This window comes from Lepidochelys olivacea (genome assembly GCF_965140295.1).
Source record: "Lepidochelys olivacea isolate rLepOli2 genome assembly, chromosome: 7".
In the NCBI taxonomy this organism is placed as follows: Eukaryota; Metazoa; Chordata; order Testudines; family Cheloniidae; genus Lepidochelys; species Lepidochelys olivacea.
In genome coordinates, this window is record NC_140417.1 from 123,236,830 (window position 1) to 123,255,157 (window position 18,328).

Genomic DNA, 18,328 nt, shown 5'->3' on the forward strand with positions numbered 1-18,328 from the left:
AGGGTGCCTGCATGCACCCACGTAAACGCAGCCACATGTTGCAGGGTCTTTTTTGTGTTCACGGCTTTCCTCCTGGTAGTGGGCGAAGGGCTGGGATGCCAAGGGCAGGACGGGCACGGAGGGGCCTGTCTGGGGTCAGACAACCTCTGAGATCGGCAATCGCAGCCTGCCCAGCCGTGGCGCGGTGCCAGGCACCTGCTGCAGGGTGCCCCGAGGCGGCTGGTACTAGCCCCAAGGATGGCCAGTGGGGCACAGATTTGGCATCCCCCATTTAGCCTGTGAGTGGAGCTCCTAGGCAGCGCCAGCTGCACCTGGCAGCCCCCTGGGGCGGCCCCGGCCCGGGGAATGGCGGCCGCGCTGCCAGCCCTCTCCTGGGGGGGCCGGGGCAAATGCCCCCTTGGTGCCAAACTGCCCCAGCGCGGGGGAAGGGAGCCCGGGCGAGGACACCAGATCCGCTGCACGGATCACGGCGGGCCCGATCCTGGCCCCGCTGCGGGCCCCGCGAGCAGGTCTGCCCCCCCCCCGGGACATGCGGCCCCCACCCGGCTGGGCACGGCCCGGGCGCCCGGAGCCTGGAGCGCGGGGAGCCGCCGAGCTCCGCCCCGCCAGTGCCCGGCCCCTTCCAGCGGCGCTCCCCGCCCTCCGGCCTGCGCGGTGCCTGGCCGCGGCGCCGCTGCGCACTGGGCGGGAGCCGGCGCTGTCAGCGAGCCGCGGGGCGAGCCGGTGAGTCGGAGCCGTCCCGGGAGCCAGCCCCGCGCCCCGGGGAGGGAGGGCGGGCGTGCGGCTGCCTGGGCGCGGGGAGCAGGCGCCCTCCAGCCGTGCGGGCGCCCGGGATCCATTGGTGCCCAGCGAGCGCCCACGCGTGCCCGGAGCGCCGCCCCTCCCCACCCACGGGCGCTGCTGGCGGGAGGGGGTGTCGCTTCTCCCTTCCCTGCCCCCCCCGTGGCCGCAGCCGGCCAGCCCAGCCTTCTTCCGTCTGCCTGGCTTTGTGCCCCCCACTGCCTCCCTGAGGTTTAGCGCCAGGCTCCGGGGCTGGGTTTGCACCGTGGGCAGCGCAGGGCTGGGCTCCGGGACTTAGGCAGGGCCCCAGGGGCACCGGCCACTGAAGTGTGGGGGGGTGGGGGCTGGTTTGGGCCCCTCCCCAGTCAAACCTGCCGGGCTTTGCGGGGAGGCCGCAGAATGCCAGTGGGTTCAGTGCAGAGCCCCGCTGGGCCGGGGGTTCGCTCCCCTGTCAGCCAGCCCGGGTTAGCTGGAGCAGCCCAGTTAGGGAGCCCTAACCTAACCTAACCAGCCCGGGTTAGGGAGCTGTGACCCAGTGGGATTTCACCGCAAGCGCCTGGCACAACGCAGGCCAGGGGCGAGCAGCAGAGCGGGGCTGGTGGCAAGGGCATTGGCCGAGGGGCTAGCGTTAAGCGCTGGCTGCCAGGGCTAGGCCAGAATCACCCGCCCGGCATCCTCCTAGGTTTGGGAAACCTGCTTGGAGGAACTGTGGTCCTTGGTGCTGAGGGCTTGGTGCATCTTAGCATGCCAACCTCTTCCCCCGCTTTCCCTCCCCCTGCTGCCTCTCCCAGAGGCCCCCCCCAGCAGCTCCCAGGCAGATGATGCTAAGAGCAGCGGTCAGTCCCCTGGAGGTGGGTAGAGAGGAGACGCTGGGAGTCCAGCCTCAGCCCTGGCCTGCCTCTCGTCCTTGTCTCACTCCACTCCCTGGGCGCAGGAGCCTTCTCCTCTGCATCTCCTACCATCTGTCGCAGCCTCTGTTGGTCTCTCCACCCCCTCCCCTGCGGAAATAGTCTCCTCTGGGGAATGGTGGAGCCCCCTTGGGTCGTTTCAAACTCAGCTGGGACAAGGCCCTAGGGGTATGTAGTGTAGGGAACAAGCCTGTTGGGGGGCTGTAGAAACAGGGGCTACTTGCAGAGTAGGGCGTGGAGTTCAAACCCTCCTCCTGTCTGGCGGTCAGGCTGTTGGCTCAGGCCTGTTTCTACTCTCAGGAAGCCAGGTTTTGCCAGGGGGCGGGCAGGCTGCCCTGGTGCCCTCCTGCGCCCACAGGAGGTACGGGCAATGGACCAGCGTCTGACTTGGCTCACACAGAGGGCAAAGGGACTTTCCCAGATCTACTCTGGCGTTACGCTGATATCAGTGAGATCAGGATCTAGTCCGAAGTCCAGGGCATCCTGGCGAATGGGGGGATTGCCCTTTGGGATGGAGTTAGCAGACCTTGGTAGGTTTGCTCGCCCCTTGAAATGAGCTCTGGGTCCAGATTTCATACCTTGCAGTCCCTTGCTCCTCGGCGCTCGGTGTTTGGGGCAGCCTCATGCCCTCTGGCCACCGGCTCGGGGTGAAACAGTCACTTCTCTGCACGGCACTCGCCTGCTTTGGGGGAAACACGAGAATTAAAAACAACAGAACAAAACAAGCCGGGGAGAAGGGCTTTAGCAGCTCAGCTGCGGGCAGGCCCTGGCATCCAATTCGCTTCAGGACAACTGGCCATCCCCTCCTCCTGCGCAGGGATTATTCCTGCTGGACAGCATTATAAATATTGGAAATAAATCCTGGGTGAGCTGCCAGGGAGGGCTGACATTTCAGAGATGCAGGGAGCTGGAGGCCTGTAGTTTTTCTGGTTGCTAGGGGGAAATGCACAGACTTTCGCTGGGAGTCAAATGGCAAAAGAGGAACGGAAAGAGCGGGCGGGCACCAGGGCATGACTCTTACTCACACCAGGGATACGCCCTGGCACACCACTGACTGAAGAGGAGTCACTCTGGATTGACACTGGGGTGTCTGAGGTCAGAGATGGGCCCAGTTCTTTGGAGACGTACCTCTGCTGGGCTCTGCCTTTTCTCGCTTGTTGGAGATGGGGCCTCAGCCAATGCCTGCAAGTAACTTTGGAGGAAGTTGGGGTTGGAACGTGGCAGCTGGGGTCAGCACTCACCAGTAGGGGGAAGGATTCCTGTTTCTCTGCTTTAGCCCCACGGCTAGTCCACACCCTGAGCTCATGCTCGCCTGCTTATGTCAGTCACCCCAACCGGGGGCTTGGCTGGGAGAAGACCCCTCCCCCCACGCCCCCCGACTGGATATGCTCAGAGAAGCAAGCCGAACCTTTAAGGGTCTCTCTGCACCAGGGACCCCTCCCTCCCAGCCCCCGCACCGCGCTCCTTGCCAGCATATCCTGGTGTCACCCCACGCCCCTAGGTGGGTCAGCAGCTGCCGGGGTTGAACCTGCGCCCTCTGGCTCTTAAGGCCAAGCACGCTCTGGTATCCAAGGCTGTAGCAACCTCTGTGTGCCCCCTTGCGGTGCAGTTGGGTGATTCATCCTCAGTTTCCCCCCTTGTATGGCCCCCTCATGGCGTAGGCTCACCCTGTAGTGCTGGCTTCCTAGGCAGCTTCTCACCAGCCAGCAGCTGAAGACTCCTGCTCTTGGTGGTTCCTTAGCGTCTCTATCAGCTGCCTGGCACCCCATCACGCCAGCTGCTCTTCTTCCGCCGGCCCAGTCCCCAGGGCTAAGCTCCTGACAGCAACTCTCCTGTGACTCATCCCTAGAGACCCTGCAGTCCTTTCTTCATAGGGCCACCCAGCCTGGTTCTCCCCAGCTGGGTCTAATCCTTAATTACCTGCACCCCCCCAGGTGCCACAGAACCAGTTAATTGGGCTCACCTGCTCCCCATAGCTGCCAGTGTGGGGGTCAGACTCCCTCTTGCAGGAGCCTAGCCCGCACTAGAGGGGGACCGAGTGCTGCCCGGTGTGGGTCCTACAGGCTGCTCCCTCCTGAAGGGGGAGTGGGGGGAATCAAGCATCCTGGTCTCCCTTCCCCCAGGCTCCGGACCCTGGCCGAAGAGTCTGCTCCCCTTATTAGCCCTTTGCTCGTCTGCTGCACCTTCAGCTTGTTGAATCCAGGCAGTGTTGAATTTCGTCCCTGTGAGGTAGGGGAGTGTTACCCCCGTTTCCTAGGGGGAGGAACCAAGGCACAGGGAGGTGAATGGATTTGCCCATGGGCACATGACGACTCTGGGGCAGTGCTGGGAATAGAACCCAGGCATCCTGCGTCCCCAGCTCTGGGCGTCAGTGCCAAGGGCAGGGCAAGGGGACGGTCCGTTTGCACGTGGTTTGAGCTTTCCCTTTCACTGGGTGGATCTAGTTGCCTCCTGGAGGTTTTCACTGTGTGAGCCTGCTGAGCAGGGGCGGGGAGGCAGAGCTCTTTGATTGCAGAGCCCCAGGGCCTCTCGGCTGAGGGAGGGATCCCATGACATCCTCAGCGAGAGGTCAAGCCCAGTAGGAAGGAGACAGTGCCCTGTGCTGGGACAATGCAGCCGAGCTATTGAACAGTTTCTTCTGGGCCCCCCTGCTCAGGACACAAGGGAACGAATTGCCCCTGGAGTGGAGGAAGGACCCCGTGGGGCCAGAGCAGAGGAACAGGAATCCTGCCCCCTACTGATGAGTGCTGACCCCCAGCTGCCACGTTCCAACCCCTCCCCTAATAGAGCTGGGAACCCACCGCCCCTCCAGCCGCGTGTGTGTGTGGGGGTGTCTGATTGAGGGAGGGCCGCCCCCGTGCTGGGTGCGCTGCATCCTTGCTCCCAAGCCCATAACCTCCCCGCTCGCCGTCTCCCCACAGAGGATGTCGGAGGAACTGCCCTTGCACATCAATATCCGGGAGCCGCGATGGGACCAGAGCACTTTCCAGGGGCGAGCCAAGCACTTCTTCATGGTGACCGACCCCCGCAACCTCCTGCTGTCTGGGAAGATGCTGGAAGACGCCCGGAGGGTGGTTGAGAATTACAGGTTTGCTGTAGAGTCTGGTCTGAGTTTCCCCTCCAGTGGTTGGGGAGCGGTGGGGCTGGCGGGGAGGGGGGGGCATTATCTGAGGGAGGCTCTGCAATCCGGCCACTATGCCACAGTGACCTCTAGTGGTGGGGTTGGGGGTGATGCCTTGAATGCAGGGGGGCCGGGAGCTGGTCCGTGCCAGTGGCTCAAGCAAGCTGTCAAGGGGGCAACGAGGCGGGGGACCCCTCTGCAGGGTTGGGCAGTAGCTGGCAGGAGAGGAGGGGGGTCTTCTGCTGCCAGGACCCTGTATGTGGGCGGGGCTGGGAGCCAGAGGGCAGTGGCATGAAGGGGCAGGGGTGGCTTTGGGGGGGTTTAAGGACAGAGGGACGTTTGCCATGGCAGAGGGCTGGGAGGAAGCCCAGCGGTAGCTGTGACGGCCAGGGGAGCTGGTACCCTGGGGAGGGAAGGTGCTGGAGGAAGCCACAGGGCACCAGCCTTCTCCCCAAGGGAAGACGGAACCTGTGGTGCGGGGGGAGCCGGGCACCCAGAGCAGAGACGCCCATCAAGGAGGCCATGGTAGGGCTTTCGCTCCATGGAGATGTCCGGCCCAGCCAGGGCTGCTAGCTGAAGCCGCCAGCTCTCTCCTGGCTGCTGAGGCTCCTGGTAAGGCACACAAGGGAGCAATGATTTGGGGGCGATCTGCCCTGGGAGTGGGGGGGCCCCGGTGCGAATGGGGTTAGTCACGGCTCCCTCTCCCTGGCACCACCCAGGTCAGGGACGGTGTCACCGGGCCTGACAGAGGACCAGCTCTGGCGGGCGAAATACATCTACGACTCGGCCTTCCACCCCGACACCGGGGAGAAGATGTTCCTGATTGGGCGCATGTCGGCCCAGGTGCCCATGAACATGACCATCACCGGCTGCATGCTCACCTTCTACAGGCACGTTAGTCCCGCGGGGCAGGGACCTCCCCGACCTCTCCAGCGCCCCCTGCTGGCCCTGGGGCGGGGAGCCCTTCCCCTGACCTCTCCAGCGCCCCCTGGGGCGGGGAGCCCTTCCCCTGACCTCTCCAGCGCCCCCTGGGGCGGGGAGCCCTTCCCCTGACCTCTCCAGCGCCCCCTGGGGCGGGGAGCCCTTCCCCTGACCTCTCCAGCGCCCCCTGGGGCGGGGAGCCCTTCCCCTGACCTCTCCAGCGCCCCCTGGGGCGGGGAGCCCTTCCCCTGACCTCTCCAGCGCCCCCTGCTGGCCCTGGGGCGGGGAGCCCTTCCCCTGACCTCTCCAGCGCCCCCTGCTGGCCTTAAGCCGGTGGCAGTAGTGCAGCCTGATCAGTGGCAGCGCATCACCACGCCCGTTGCACTTTGGAGCAAGCCCTGACGGAGGATGGGCAGCGTCCTTTGGTAACCTGCCACCAGGTTAACGTTGCCGGGTAGGTTCCCTGGGGCTCAGTGCCGCAGCGAAGGGCAGGGGATTCTGATAGCCACATGCTGTGATGTTCAAGCCCTGGGGTAGGGGTCTGAGGCCCCCTTCCCTGCTCTGCATTGGAGTGAGCGATGAGCCAGGGGTCAGGCGGGGGGAACCGCAGGTGGGTGGGTGCATGTAACACTGGGTGTGGATGGGGAGGGCTGATCCGTGCTAACTCCGCCAGCCGCACCTCCCCGTGGGCGCGGGGCCCCTTTCCGTCCCGTCTCCCGTCCGCTGGGGCAGAGCTGCCGGGACGTTGCCTCTCCCTCCACCGACGTGCTCTCTCCCGCCCTCCCCAGGACGACCCCCGCGGTGTTATTCTGGCAGTGGGTGAACCAGTCGTTCAACGCACTTGTGAACTACACTAACCGGAGCGGAGACGCCCCCATCGCGGTCGGGTAAGGGAGCTGCAGAGATGGAGCTCCAGCTGCCTGCCGGGAGAGCCGGCCAGAGCCATGCAGCACGGGGCACTGGTGCCACTGGGCAGGGCTGGTGCCTTCCCCGTGGCACTGCCGTGTGCTGCGCGAAGGTGGCTGCTTCCAGAACAGCCTCCGCCTGTCGCTTGCCACGTGGGGGCTTGAGCTGCCTGCCCGGGGTGGTGGGACTTGAAGCCAGCGCTGCGGGCTCCCTGCTGGGCTGGTCTCGCCCTGTGGTGCGCAGAACCAGGGCAGGCCCCCGGGGGGCGCCCTCCATGCCTGGAGAGAGAGGCTCATCGTGGGGCAGGCGGCCTGGCAGGACGAGGCCCCGCCACGCTGCCCTGTGCTATGCAGACTGCACCAGCGTGGGGAGGGCTGCCCAGCAGGTTGCCGGCCTCGCTGGACTTGCCCGTTTCCTTTGCAGCCAGCTGGGGACGGCCTACGTCAGCGCCACCACCGGGGCAGTCGTGACGGCCCTGGGACTCAAGTCTCTCACCAAGGTAGGGGGCCCAGCCCCGCTTCGAGTCGGAGCACGCCTGGCACGGGGCCCAGGGAGGGGGACTGCCCGGGCTCTACGCGGCAGGACCCATGTGCCGGCAGGCAGCAGGGGCAACACCATAGCTCCCGGCTGCTCTGGATCCACGCCCGTCCCCCCAGGAGCGACCTAGAGGCTATCCTAGCCCTGGGTGGGGCTGCGGGGGTGGGGGATGGGGTCTTGCTTGGGGAAGCCCCAAGCACTTTGCTCCCACCCATCCCCCTGCGCCAGGTGTTCAATGCCCCATGTCGTGTCTCTGCCCCAGCTAACCCAGCGATGCAGGCAGACAATAATAGACCCGATTCGGATCTCCCACTGGGGTGGAAGTCCATGAGCCTCCCCGGAGTTGTGCCCATGGGGTTAATGAGAGCAGAGCCGATGGCTCTAAGACGAGCACTGGGATCCAACTGGAATCCGCTGGAGAATGGAGCAGCCATTTCCAGCCCCCCTCGGGGCCCCAGCCAAGATCAGGGCCCCGGGTGCTGCACTGATGGACGTGCAGTGACTGATAGCCCCTGCCCTGACACGCTGGAAGTCTAACCCGACAAGGCAGATGTAGGACAAGTTGTTATTCCCACTTTACAGATGGGGAAGTGAGGCCTAGAGAGATGAAATGACCAGCTCAGGCAGAGCCAGGAATGGAATCGAGCCTCGTGCTCTAACCACTAGATTATTCTTCCCTCTATCCTGCTATAGTCTCATTCCCTGGCGTGTGATTCTCTCTTCTCTCCCTCTGCAGCATTTACCGTCAATTATTGGCCGCTACGTGCCTTTTGCTGCCGTGGCAGCTGCTAACTGCATCAACATTCCTTTAATGCGGCAGAGGTAAGGGGCCTTCGCCCTAACAGAGCAGCTCTGTGCAAGCGGGGGAAATAGATGCTGTTGAAGGACATGGATCCATCTAGCCAGGTACCTTGCTTCTGGCAGTAACCGCAATCTGATGCTGTAGGGGGAGGTGACACCCTCCTCATACTGCCCTTGGTCAGCAGTGCAGTGCTGTGACAGGTGGAATTCCTTCCTGACCCTCGCAGCTGGTGAGCACATGCCCTGAAGCATGAGGGTTGTTTTAGTTTATAGAACTGCAATAATGGTCATTTCCCAGAGATTAGCCATGGTATGAAACCTCTCATCAACCACAGACCTGGTATGACACAGGCAGCTTCCTGGTGAGCGTCATGCCAGTTTTAACCTCCCACCTGCCGTGGTGGAATTCAGTCCTTGGCCTCTCTGCTGAGATCGCTAACGAGTGATCTGACCACTAGGAGCTGGGCTGAGAACCCCCGCACTCACTCTCACAGTTTGCAGACTCAGCCAGTGGAGGGCAATGGCTCCGTGCCCCATTACCCATCCCTCTGCCCCAGCCAGGCTCCCAAACTATGGCCCAGCTGGGCCCTGGCACGCAAGTAGTGGTAAGGGGCCCCGGTTTGTCTCTTTCGCAGGGAGCTGAAGTTTGGGATCCCCATCACAGATGAGGACGGGAACCGGCTGGGGGAGTCGAGGGCAGCGGCCCAGCAAGCCATCGCTCAGGTGGTGGTGTCCCGGATTGGCATGGCCGCCCCCGCCATGGGTGAGTCACTTCCCTGGCAGATCTGCACTGCGCGTGGGCGGGATCTGGACGCAGCTGGGGTGCCACAAACTCCCACCTTGCTTCCTGCCAGAGAAGCCCATCGCAGTTAGCGACCCCAGTTAATTTCCTTCTCCTTCGCCCCCCGCAGCCATCCCTCCCGTGATCATGAATGCCCTGGAGAAGAGAGCCTTCCTGAAGGTAAGTCCCCAGCACAGGGCTGCCGTCGCTTTCCCTGCCCAGCCACACCCCAACAGCCTCTCCAGGGGGCTGGATGGCACCCCGACTACACGGCTTGGGGGGGGGGTCTCCTCTCATTACAGCTGACGCCTGTGTCTACACTTGGCCAAGGGCATCGTTGCTACATGTGCCCTGGGATTCATGGGAGCACCCCAAGATCTGCCCACTGCCCCAGGATGGTATCAGGATTCCAGCCCGCCCCTGGGCCGGTGTAATGGGGGCAGGAGGGTTAATGTTGGCCCGGCTGATGGGGATGGTATAAAGCTCATATAAGGATATGGCTACACTGCATTGTAAACCCAGGGCTGGGGGACCTGGCTTGTCCACTTTGTGTTTTCAAACCCATGCTTAAGCATCCACATTGCATTGTAACCCTGGGCTTACAAATTCTGGGCCTAGGTCTCCCAGCCAAGCTGATGCACAGAGCTGTGGTTTGAGCTGCATCCACACTGCAAACTGACAGGGCTTGGACCTGAGTGGCTTTTACCCGCACTCCCAGCAGGGTTCTAGGACCCGGGCCCTGAGCGCTTGCTGACCCAAATCAGGCTGATTTGTGTGTGGACGGAAAGGGCTTAAACCTGAGTCAGAGTCTGGGCGCAGTGTAGACAGACCCCTAAGCGCGAGATTGCTCAGAGATGGGAGATGGGCCTAGATGGACCATGGCTCTGGGAAGAAGTGGAGGACCCCAGTCCTACCTGACAGGTGTGTGCAGAGCCGAGCCCCATGTGTGCACAGAGATCTGGGGATTGTCACGGTCTGGACTGGCTTCTGACAGTGATGGTCTCGTGGCCCGCCCTGTTTGTGGTGCACCAACCCCTGCCAGTGCCGCTGGGGAGAAGTCACCCTAGAAAGGACTTTTAGCACCTTTCAGAGCTAGCTGGGGACCGGGAAAGGAGCAGGCAGCTCTGCATGGATCACCAGCTAGTGCCTTGCGGACCTGACACAATATATAGTGCTAATCTATCCCCTTGGCCTTGATGTATAAGGGAACGCCCCCGTAAGCGGTAACCCTCTTGCTAACCCAAAGCCCCCTTGTCTTTCCATGTAGCGATACCCCTGGCTGAACGCTCCCTTGCAGGTCGGACTGGTGGGGTTCTGGTAAGCGACGGCTGCAAATAGGGGAAACTCGCCCAGCCCAGCTGATGGGAAGAAGCCACTTGGTCAACTTTCCCCTGGGTTTGCTAGCCTGGTCTCGGAGTTGGAAGCATCTTTTGCTTCAAACCGGTTGGGATCAAACCGGAATCACCGTGAGCCTTTGAAGTGAAGCCAGCCCTTTGGGAGGCTCAGAGGGGATCCTGTCATTTCCCACCCACTCCCCATCATTATTCATTTTGCAGTTAAATTCATGGCCAGGAAATTCAGACCAAGACAGTGGTCAGACTGCTGCTTTTCCTGGTGTGCACACACCCTGTGGAACTCCCTGCTGCAGGATGTCCTCGGGCATGAGGCTTCCTAGGTCAGGCCAGAAGGAGGAGTGCCAAGAGACCCTGATCGTATTTCCCACCCTCCTGGCAGCAGGAAGGAAGGGATAAAACTTACTGGAGTATGTGTGTCCGGTGAGGTTTCTAGCTCAGCGTTGCAGAGACAAGGGGTCTGGATAGTTCAGATCAGCAGCCAACTGCCCCATTACAGTGATTTGGGGAGGGGAAGGGAAGCTGGCTGGGAGGTTCATCTGGGGAAGGCAGAGGAGGGTGAATGGAATTTCCTTGCAGGCGGTGTCTCTCCTTGTCTCATCTAGGTGCTGACCCAGCCCTAATTACGGTGTCCCTTGGCACCTCGCTTTCATTGGGACACCCCAGGCAGGAGGTGTAACAGCCCCACCTTGCAGATGGACCCAGGTCTCCTGAGTCCCAGCCCGGAGCCCTGACCATTAGTCCGTCCTTCCTCCCTGCAGTGGGGCTGCAGTGACCCTCATGCCAGCGCTGCCCCAGTTCTAGCCTCTTGTTCCATGGGATTCTGCGTTGTTCCCGCCGTTTTCGGCTCTGCAGCAGTTCGTGGGCCGAGGCGTTAGACATCAGCTCTGCTCTTGGTGTCTCTCCTTTTGCAGCCTGGTGTTCGCGACCCCGCTGTGCTGTGCCCTCTTCCCACAGAAAAGGTAGGGGTTGGCCGGTCTTTGCCGGGCCCTCTGTACGCCTGGGCCTTAGGAGTTGGGGGGGGTGGGTTTGTGTGTGTACTTATGCACAAAGGTGGTTTAAGACAGTGTCTCTCAACCTTTCCAGACAACTTTCCCCTTTTGGGGTCTGATTTGTCTTGTCTACCCCAAGTTTCCCCTCACTTAAAACAACTTTCTTACAAAATCAGACATAAAAATACAAAAGTGGCCCAGCACATGATTACTGACAAATGGTCGACTTTCTCCTTTTTACCATATAATTGTAAAATAAATGAATTGGAATATAAATATCGTACTTACATTTCAGTATGTAGCATATAGAGCAGTATAAACAAATTATCTGGATGAAATTTTCTTTCGTCCTGACTTCTCTAGTGGTTTTTCTGTAGCCTGTTGTAAAACCAGGCAAATCTCTAGATGAGTTGATGTCCCCCCTGGAAGACCTCTGTGTACCCCCAGTGGTTGAGAACCACTGGCTTAAGACATCTTTGCTCCCCAACTCCCTGGAGACGCTTTTGTACCAGTTAGAGAAGCCAGAGGCTGTGATCAATTATTCTTCACTGTCGCTAAAGGTAGGACAAGAGGGAATGGGCTTAATCTTCAGCAAGGGAGATTTAGGTTAGATACTGGGGAAAATCTCTCTAACCCTAAGGGGAGTTAAGCTCTGGACCAGGCTTCCAAGGCGGGTTGTGGAATCCCCATCACTGGAGGTTTGTAAGACCAGGGTGGACAAACCCCGGTCAGGGCTGGTCTAGGTTTACTTGGTCCTGCCTCAGTGCACAGGGCTGGACTTGACGGCCTCTCAAGGTCCCTGTGATTCTGGATGCACCGCCCCATCCTGTGCGTTACCCAGTTCTTGCCAAGAGAAGCAGAAGGGCGTTCTGGGCAGCTGGTCTCTGCAGGGCCGTTAGCAATGGCTGGCACAGGAAACATTTGTGCCACCGTCTTGGATTCTCTTTGCTCTGTGTCGCCCCCCCTCCGCTTTCTAAAAGTCTCAGCCATCCGCTGGCAGAGCAAAAACGCTCCCATGTGACGTAGGCAGCCACTCGCGGGCTGCAACTAGCTTGCAAGCCAGCCCGTAGGCTGAGACTTGCCACGTAATAGTGCATTTACCGGGAGATTCTGCGTAACCGGGAGAGCTGTTCAAATCCGAATCTGTTTGCAGACTGCCTGTGAGCAGAAAAGAGAGACTAAAGTGGGTGATGATGGATGATGGATTGACTTTGGAGCATTCTCCCACCTGTACGGAAAGGGAGGCTTCCTTAGACACCTCTCCAACCAGTAGTCACAAGTCCCATGCCCTCCCTGCCTCCTCTCTGAGTGGGTTTGTCTCCCTTCTGCAGCTCGATGCGAGTGAGTCGCCTGGAGCCTGAAGTCCAAGCTCTGATCCGGGAGAAGAACCCCAACATGGAGATTGTGTATTTCAACAAAGGGCTTTAAGCGAGGCTCCCTCCCTCCCTCCCGTCCCCCAGATGCCGGGAGAAGAGATCAGGGAACGGATCGGAACCCAGGTGTCCAGGGAGAATGTTAAATGTTGTGCTAGAATAACCCCTGTGAGCTGCTGCTTTATTTCTGGCTGTCCTGTGTGTACGGTGTAGGTTCCTTGGACTCGGATGACCCTTAGCAATAGGTAGTGATATATGCAGCTGTGATATAGATTGTCTTTCCTGAACAAAACCGAAACAGGCAGAGCTGATTCTCTCTGGTGGCAGGTTGAGAGTGGCCAGAGCCCCTCAGTAACCTTTCCTGCACTCCACTCCACTCTCCTGCTGTGCGTGGTCCCACAGTGGCTCGCATGTCCATCTTCGCTGCTCTTGAGAGTAATGTTCTTGAGACGCTTCAGTGGGGAGAAGAGGCTGGAGTGGGTGATGCTCGTAGGGCGAGCAGATGTCAAGGGCCGAAAAGCGAGTTTTCCTCCAGCTTTGTTGTTCTCTGGTGGGATTTCAAAACTGACCTGAGGCCAGTGCTGTCAGAAAGCCCAGTAGAATGGACCAGAGTCACAGTGGGGCATGGCTCTGGTGCAGTGCCTAGGCATGAATTTTACAACACGTTGAAAGATCATTCTAAATGTTCTTGCTGTGTCTGCGGATGGTTTCCTGCCTTAGCAGCAAAGACAGGAGCTCATCTGACTTCCCTAAGGGAGGGAAGTAGCCAAGGAGGAAGACATCTGGTCATCTTCCAGTACGGCAGGCCCAGAGCGGCTTGGCATGTTGAGGAGTAGGCCAATCCAAGGTGGGTGAGCAGGTGTCTTCTCAGTGCGTTGGCTCACCATAATGAGGGATGGGGCAGCTGTATACAGTGTGACTTGGCTGTTCCCTTTCACCATATTGGAGGATCTCTCTCGGGTCAGGGCATCCTCCATGCTCTTGGTCCTTTTAGTATTGGCTTGCTTCGTTCATCACAGACCGAAACGACTTAGCTTCTCTGTCAGGCGGTAGATAGTCACACAGCCCGTCTCTCCTTTCCAAACTCATAGAGTGCAGCTAAGCAACCCTGGTGCAGTGTTTATAGACACTTGATGAGGTGGACTGACTGCTGGGGAAAGCTGTGTACTTATACAGCAGAGTCTCTCCGAAAAAGATCTAGAGGGGGAAAGAAACTGCTATACAAGAGAGCTTGCTGCAGAGATGGACCCCAGGGGGTTTTGGGTATCCTGATTTGGGGTTTCTCTGCCTACCAGAGGAGAATTAGCTGCAATTCCTGAATGTGGGGAAAGCCCGGACCCAGAGCTGTAACTCAGCTTTGCACTTGGGCCCATGGCTGCTCTTGGAACCTGGCGTTCAGACCCAGCTTTCACTCGTGTCTGTGTGTGTGTATTTGCACGCTCCACGCCTGTGTGTGTGCTGGCTCATTCCTAACCATTGTCTCTGCAGGGCCAGTTCTGATACCTTGCACATGCAACCTAACGGAACTTCCACGGGGGAGAGTTAAATTGTCCATGAGGAAATTCCCCTGCCTGGCTGCACAGATTTAACCCTCTGTCCATTGCATTTCCCCTTTTAAACGCACTATGGGAGGTGTGAGGGAAAGTCAGGCCCTCCCCGCCCCCTTTTATTGGGAATATTGACTCAATACACGTATGGTGCAGGGGAAAATGCATCGCAGTGGTTTTAGGATGCGAAAGACAATTGCCGGGCGCAAGAGATCACTGATAAATAAAGCACAAAAAGAGGAGGAAGCCCACCCCTCTTTCGTTATCTGAATGAACGAAACCATACAGGGGTATGGAGACTCTTCCAATAATCACAGCTCTGTGGCAGCCTGCACAATCTAGCTTAAAATCTGACTCGTTCAGGGCCTGATCCCGCCCTGCTGAAATCTGCCAGAGTTGTACTGTTGGCTTCAGTGGGTGCAGGATCAGGGGTCTGCATGCATCTTTTTAAAAATAGCATAATCAAGTAAGCTAAAGTAGATCTGACGGCTTGGAAATGCTTGAGCTGCCTGTCCTCTAATGGAAAGGGCTGGGGAATGTCACAGCTAAGCACGCGGGGCCCAAGGCTACTCCAGGTCAGCAACTTAATCCGGTTTTCCGCTCCTTTCATCTCCAGAGCAAATTACACATTCTAATCTCCGAAAACCAGCCCAGGGTTTTTTTTTTTTTTTTTTTTTAATGTCGTCTTTGTTCCAGGCTCAAGTCGCATCCTGGGGCCGCTAGACGCCCTTTGAACATGTTTACTTTTACGGGGCTCTTGTCTCCTTGCTGTAAGATCACCTTGTTGTTTGCTATATCAGCCTCCCTTTTAACATGTGATGTTTAAAGGGATCCCGTCACACTGCTTTAAGGTCATGGTGCTTTGTGCTGTGGGTGGGTGTGTATATCCGTACAGATAAAAATTGCATGTTTTACAACATCTAAACCAGACAGAAATGCTTCTGTGACCTTTAAGAATTTCAATGAAAAGAAGTTTAGTCCTGGCTGGGTATCAACCTTCCCCTGTTACTGCCAGAAACGGGACAGGAAACTGACCCGCCTGGCCAAGCTGAGTGAGGTGCACGGAGCAAACAACCCAGCTCTGGAGGGGAAAGGGAATTGGATATTTTAAAAGTAGAATTAGCTGGGGGTGGTGTTGCTAGTAAGAGCAGGCAGGACAAGCCTTTGACTGTGTCCTGGAGGGAGAATTAGCCCCATCCTACAAGAGACACAGAGGGAGGAGATCTGCTGTGTTCATGTCTAGCCCCTTCCCTGCAGAAGATGGCTTGTTGCTCCTCCCAGATGCCCAGGGTGACTCTAGTTCCCAAAAGGAAAACGAGGCACTGCGCAGAGCTGGCCTGAGCCCTCCCCACCCCCCCACAGGGCTCGCCCAAGCCCTCCTCTCTGAGCGGGGCTGGCCCGAGTTGCTTGGCCGATCCCTGCCTGCCTCCTGCACAAGGCTGGGGTTGCGGCTTGCCTGAGCCCTGCCTGCCCCTTGTGCGGGGAGCTGGCATTGCCGTGCCCCCCTTTCCCCCCACGCACATGTCCCTCTGCGCCTCGTTTTTTTGACAGAAGTGGGCATTTGTCCTGTTTGCTCTTGCCAACTGATCAAGTCCTCCCCTAGATTGGCCCTGACAGAATTTGGCTCAGAGTTTCTGTAATTTGCCCAGACTGCACTGGCCGGGAGGGCAGTGATAAGGACCATCGATCCTCATGCTTCAGGGCACAGAGTGATCAGCAGCTGGAGTCAGGCAGAAATTCCCCCACCCACCCGACTCATAACAGTGTATGGTGGGTGTTTTACACTTCCCTCTGAAGTGTTTGGTACAACAGTGGGCATTGCCTGGGGCTAGGTGGGATATCAGATTCTATAGGACTGAGATAGGGACGGGCTGACTTTAATCCTCAGTCCACTTTCCCTTTTCAATGGTTTTAAAAGCCTTTAAGTGTTGGTTTTGAGGGAGGCAGCTTGGTCAAGTGGTCTGAGCAGGGCCTGGGAGTCAGGACTCCTGGGTCCCCTTCTTGGTTCGGCCATCGATTCGCTGTGTGCCTGTGGGAAAGCCATGTCACCTGGCCACGCCTCGGTTTTCCCGGGTGAGGGGAATGGGGGCGATGCTGCTTGCCCGTCTTTGTCAAGTGCACGGAGGGCTTTAGATAACCGGTGCTGTAGGAATGCAAAGTAGACTTATGACTCCATAGAACCAGAGGGTCAGAAGGGACCGCAAAGGTCAACTGGTCTAACCCCCTGCCGAGCTGCAGCAGTAGGCATCCAAGGCAGATGCTCTGCAGTCTCCTTTGGAAAACCTCCAGCCAAGGAGCTTCCGTGGCTCCTGATCACTTCAGTCCCACCTCAGAGTCACTCAGCTTGAACACTGGGGGGACAACAATGGAAACTGGGTGTAAATAAAAGAAAAATAGAGGAAACTCCAAGTTTTGACAGGGACAAGGAAACAAGGCAAATCCCGATATTCTCATCTGTAACAGTAGCTGGGTGTCGTTTCTCCTCTGCATTGGATTCCTTTCCAGCAGGGGCCTGCGCAGAAATCAAACCTTTGGAAGGGCGGGACGTTAAAAACCAAGCAATCAAAAAAAAAACAACAAAAAAACCCCCACAGCCTGGATGCACCCAGCAGGAGTGTTATGCAAGGCAGCATTTATATGTAGGTCCTACAAGAAGTGCGTCGTTGCTTTCTGGTGACACACAGGGGCCCTGTGCTGGCAGCTTGTGGGAATAGGTGCTACAGGATGGATGGACTTCCACGGGGAGCGAGTTTGGCAAATTCCCTCCAGTTATGTGCTGTTTGTAACCTCCCTCGCCTGAGTCTTTATCCCCGTCACCCAGGTCTGTTCAGAAAGGGCGTGGGCACGTCTCCAAGGGGGTTAGATAAGGGGATGCTGGCTTTGATGGGCGGCGTCACTGAAATGAACGCGGTTGCTTTTGTAACGATCTGCAGCGCGTGGCGGTTGGGGCCTGGGAGAGCACCGTGAGCGGGGGGAACTGGGGGGGGCAGCGGGTGAGTGTTACATAAAGAGCTTTGGCTCTTGCCTCCGGGGTGGGGAGGGGGGAAACGCTGCCGGATGGTGGCTTTGCCCCAACTCCGGGATGCTCTGGCGCTCTCCCATGGGGGCCCGGCTTCCTGCCAATCAAATGCACCTGCTTGAGAGCAGAAAGCTTTAACAATCCTCGTGCAATATGGCCCAGGCTCTCAGTGTCTGTTGGCGTCCTCCCTTCCCCAGGGGCAGGGGGCGAGTCACAGCACAGGGGTATAATCCCTTCCTGCCGCAGGTTCATGGGTGGGAGGCCTGGCAGCGTGTGTGCTGCTTGCTCGGCTGGTGTCTGGGGGAATACCTGTACCTTGAACTCAGACCCCTCTCGGTGGGCCCCTGAACCCATGGCTGACCTCCACTGTTGCTTTAAACAGGGCAATTGTTCCAAAATAAAGGTGATATTTTCTGTCTCTTGCATGTGGCTTTGCTGCTTTTTGGGGGCAGTAACACAGTGTCCTTCCGGTGTGTTCTGGCTCCAATCTGGCGTTCTTCTCCACTGCCTGTCCTAAAGGGGCATGGTGCAAGGTAAGGTTGTGAAGTCTCCCTCTAGTGGCTGGCCAAAACACAGGATAAGGGACCTACTATAGCTGCCAGCTAAAGGAGCGCTCCTTTAGCTCAAGGGGGAGAGTGCTGGGCTTCTGGAGGGTTGACGTCCCAGGTCCCTTTATGCTCGTGTGTTAGTGAGCTAGCCTCTCCGTTGCACGGGGATTTGTTACAGGGGAACTGAGCTGTGGAACTCGGATACAGATCTACATCCCAGTGATCACAGATGTTCGTATCCAGAACGTGGTCCCCATGGCAGAGCAGTGGCCGTGTTCCACCCCAGACGTGCCTGCAGAGTGACACAGGGAAGTGGGAAGTGCCTTGGGACGGAAAGCAGCGTAGAAGCACCAGCTGCTGCTGTTTCTCTCCTTCCCGACTGTGAGGCTAGCTCCAGTCCCAGCACACCTGCGTTCTTCAGAGGTTAATCCCTTTGCACACAGCTAAGCTGCCTCTGGGCCCGTCTCACCGCAGAGGAGCGGTGACCTTCAGTTATGCTGGCATGCTGCGGCTGCTCCCCACGGCGTGTTGGATCCGGGCTCTGGTCAGGGGATTATAGCCCTGCTCCAGCTCTGGTCTCTGCATCCTCCAGGCCCTGATTCTGGAGTCTTGGCTCCTGCTTTCACTGGAGCAGGGACAGACCTAGCCTGGCGTCAGGCCCATCTGCTGCCTCAGTTTCCCTTTCAGTACGTCTCTAGCTTCCAGCATGGTTAGTCACTTGGAGGACTTACCCCTCCAGGTA

At 58.6% G+C, this 18,328-nt stretch overlaps 1 protein-coding gene across 1 annotated transcript; it reads left to right on the plus strand.

Moving 5' to 3' along the window:
• The first annotated feature begins 637 nt into the window (after positions 1–637).
• Positions 638–14,947, plus strand: SFXN3 (sideroflexin 3). Its single transcript, XM_084633283.1, has 11 exons — positions 638–723; positions 4,610–4,776; positions 5,529–5,699; positions 6,519–6,617; positions 7,060–7,135; positions 7,910–7,995; positions 8,610–8,737; positions 8,886–8,935; positions 10,023–10,072; positions 11,022–11,069; positions 12,431–14,947. Exons 2-11 carry the CDS (start codon positions 4,613–4,615, stop codon positions 12,525–12,527), a joined length of 969 nt encoding a protein of 322 aa, XP_084489409.1. The 5' UTR covers positions 638–723; positions 4,610–4,612; the 3' UTR covers positions 12,528–14,947.
• Positions 14,948–18,328: the final 3,381 nt, after the last annotated feature.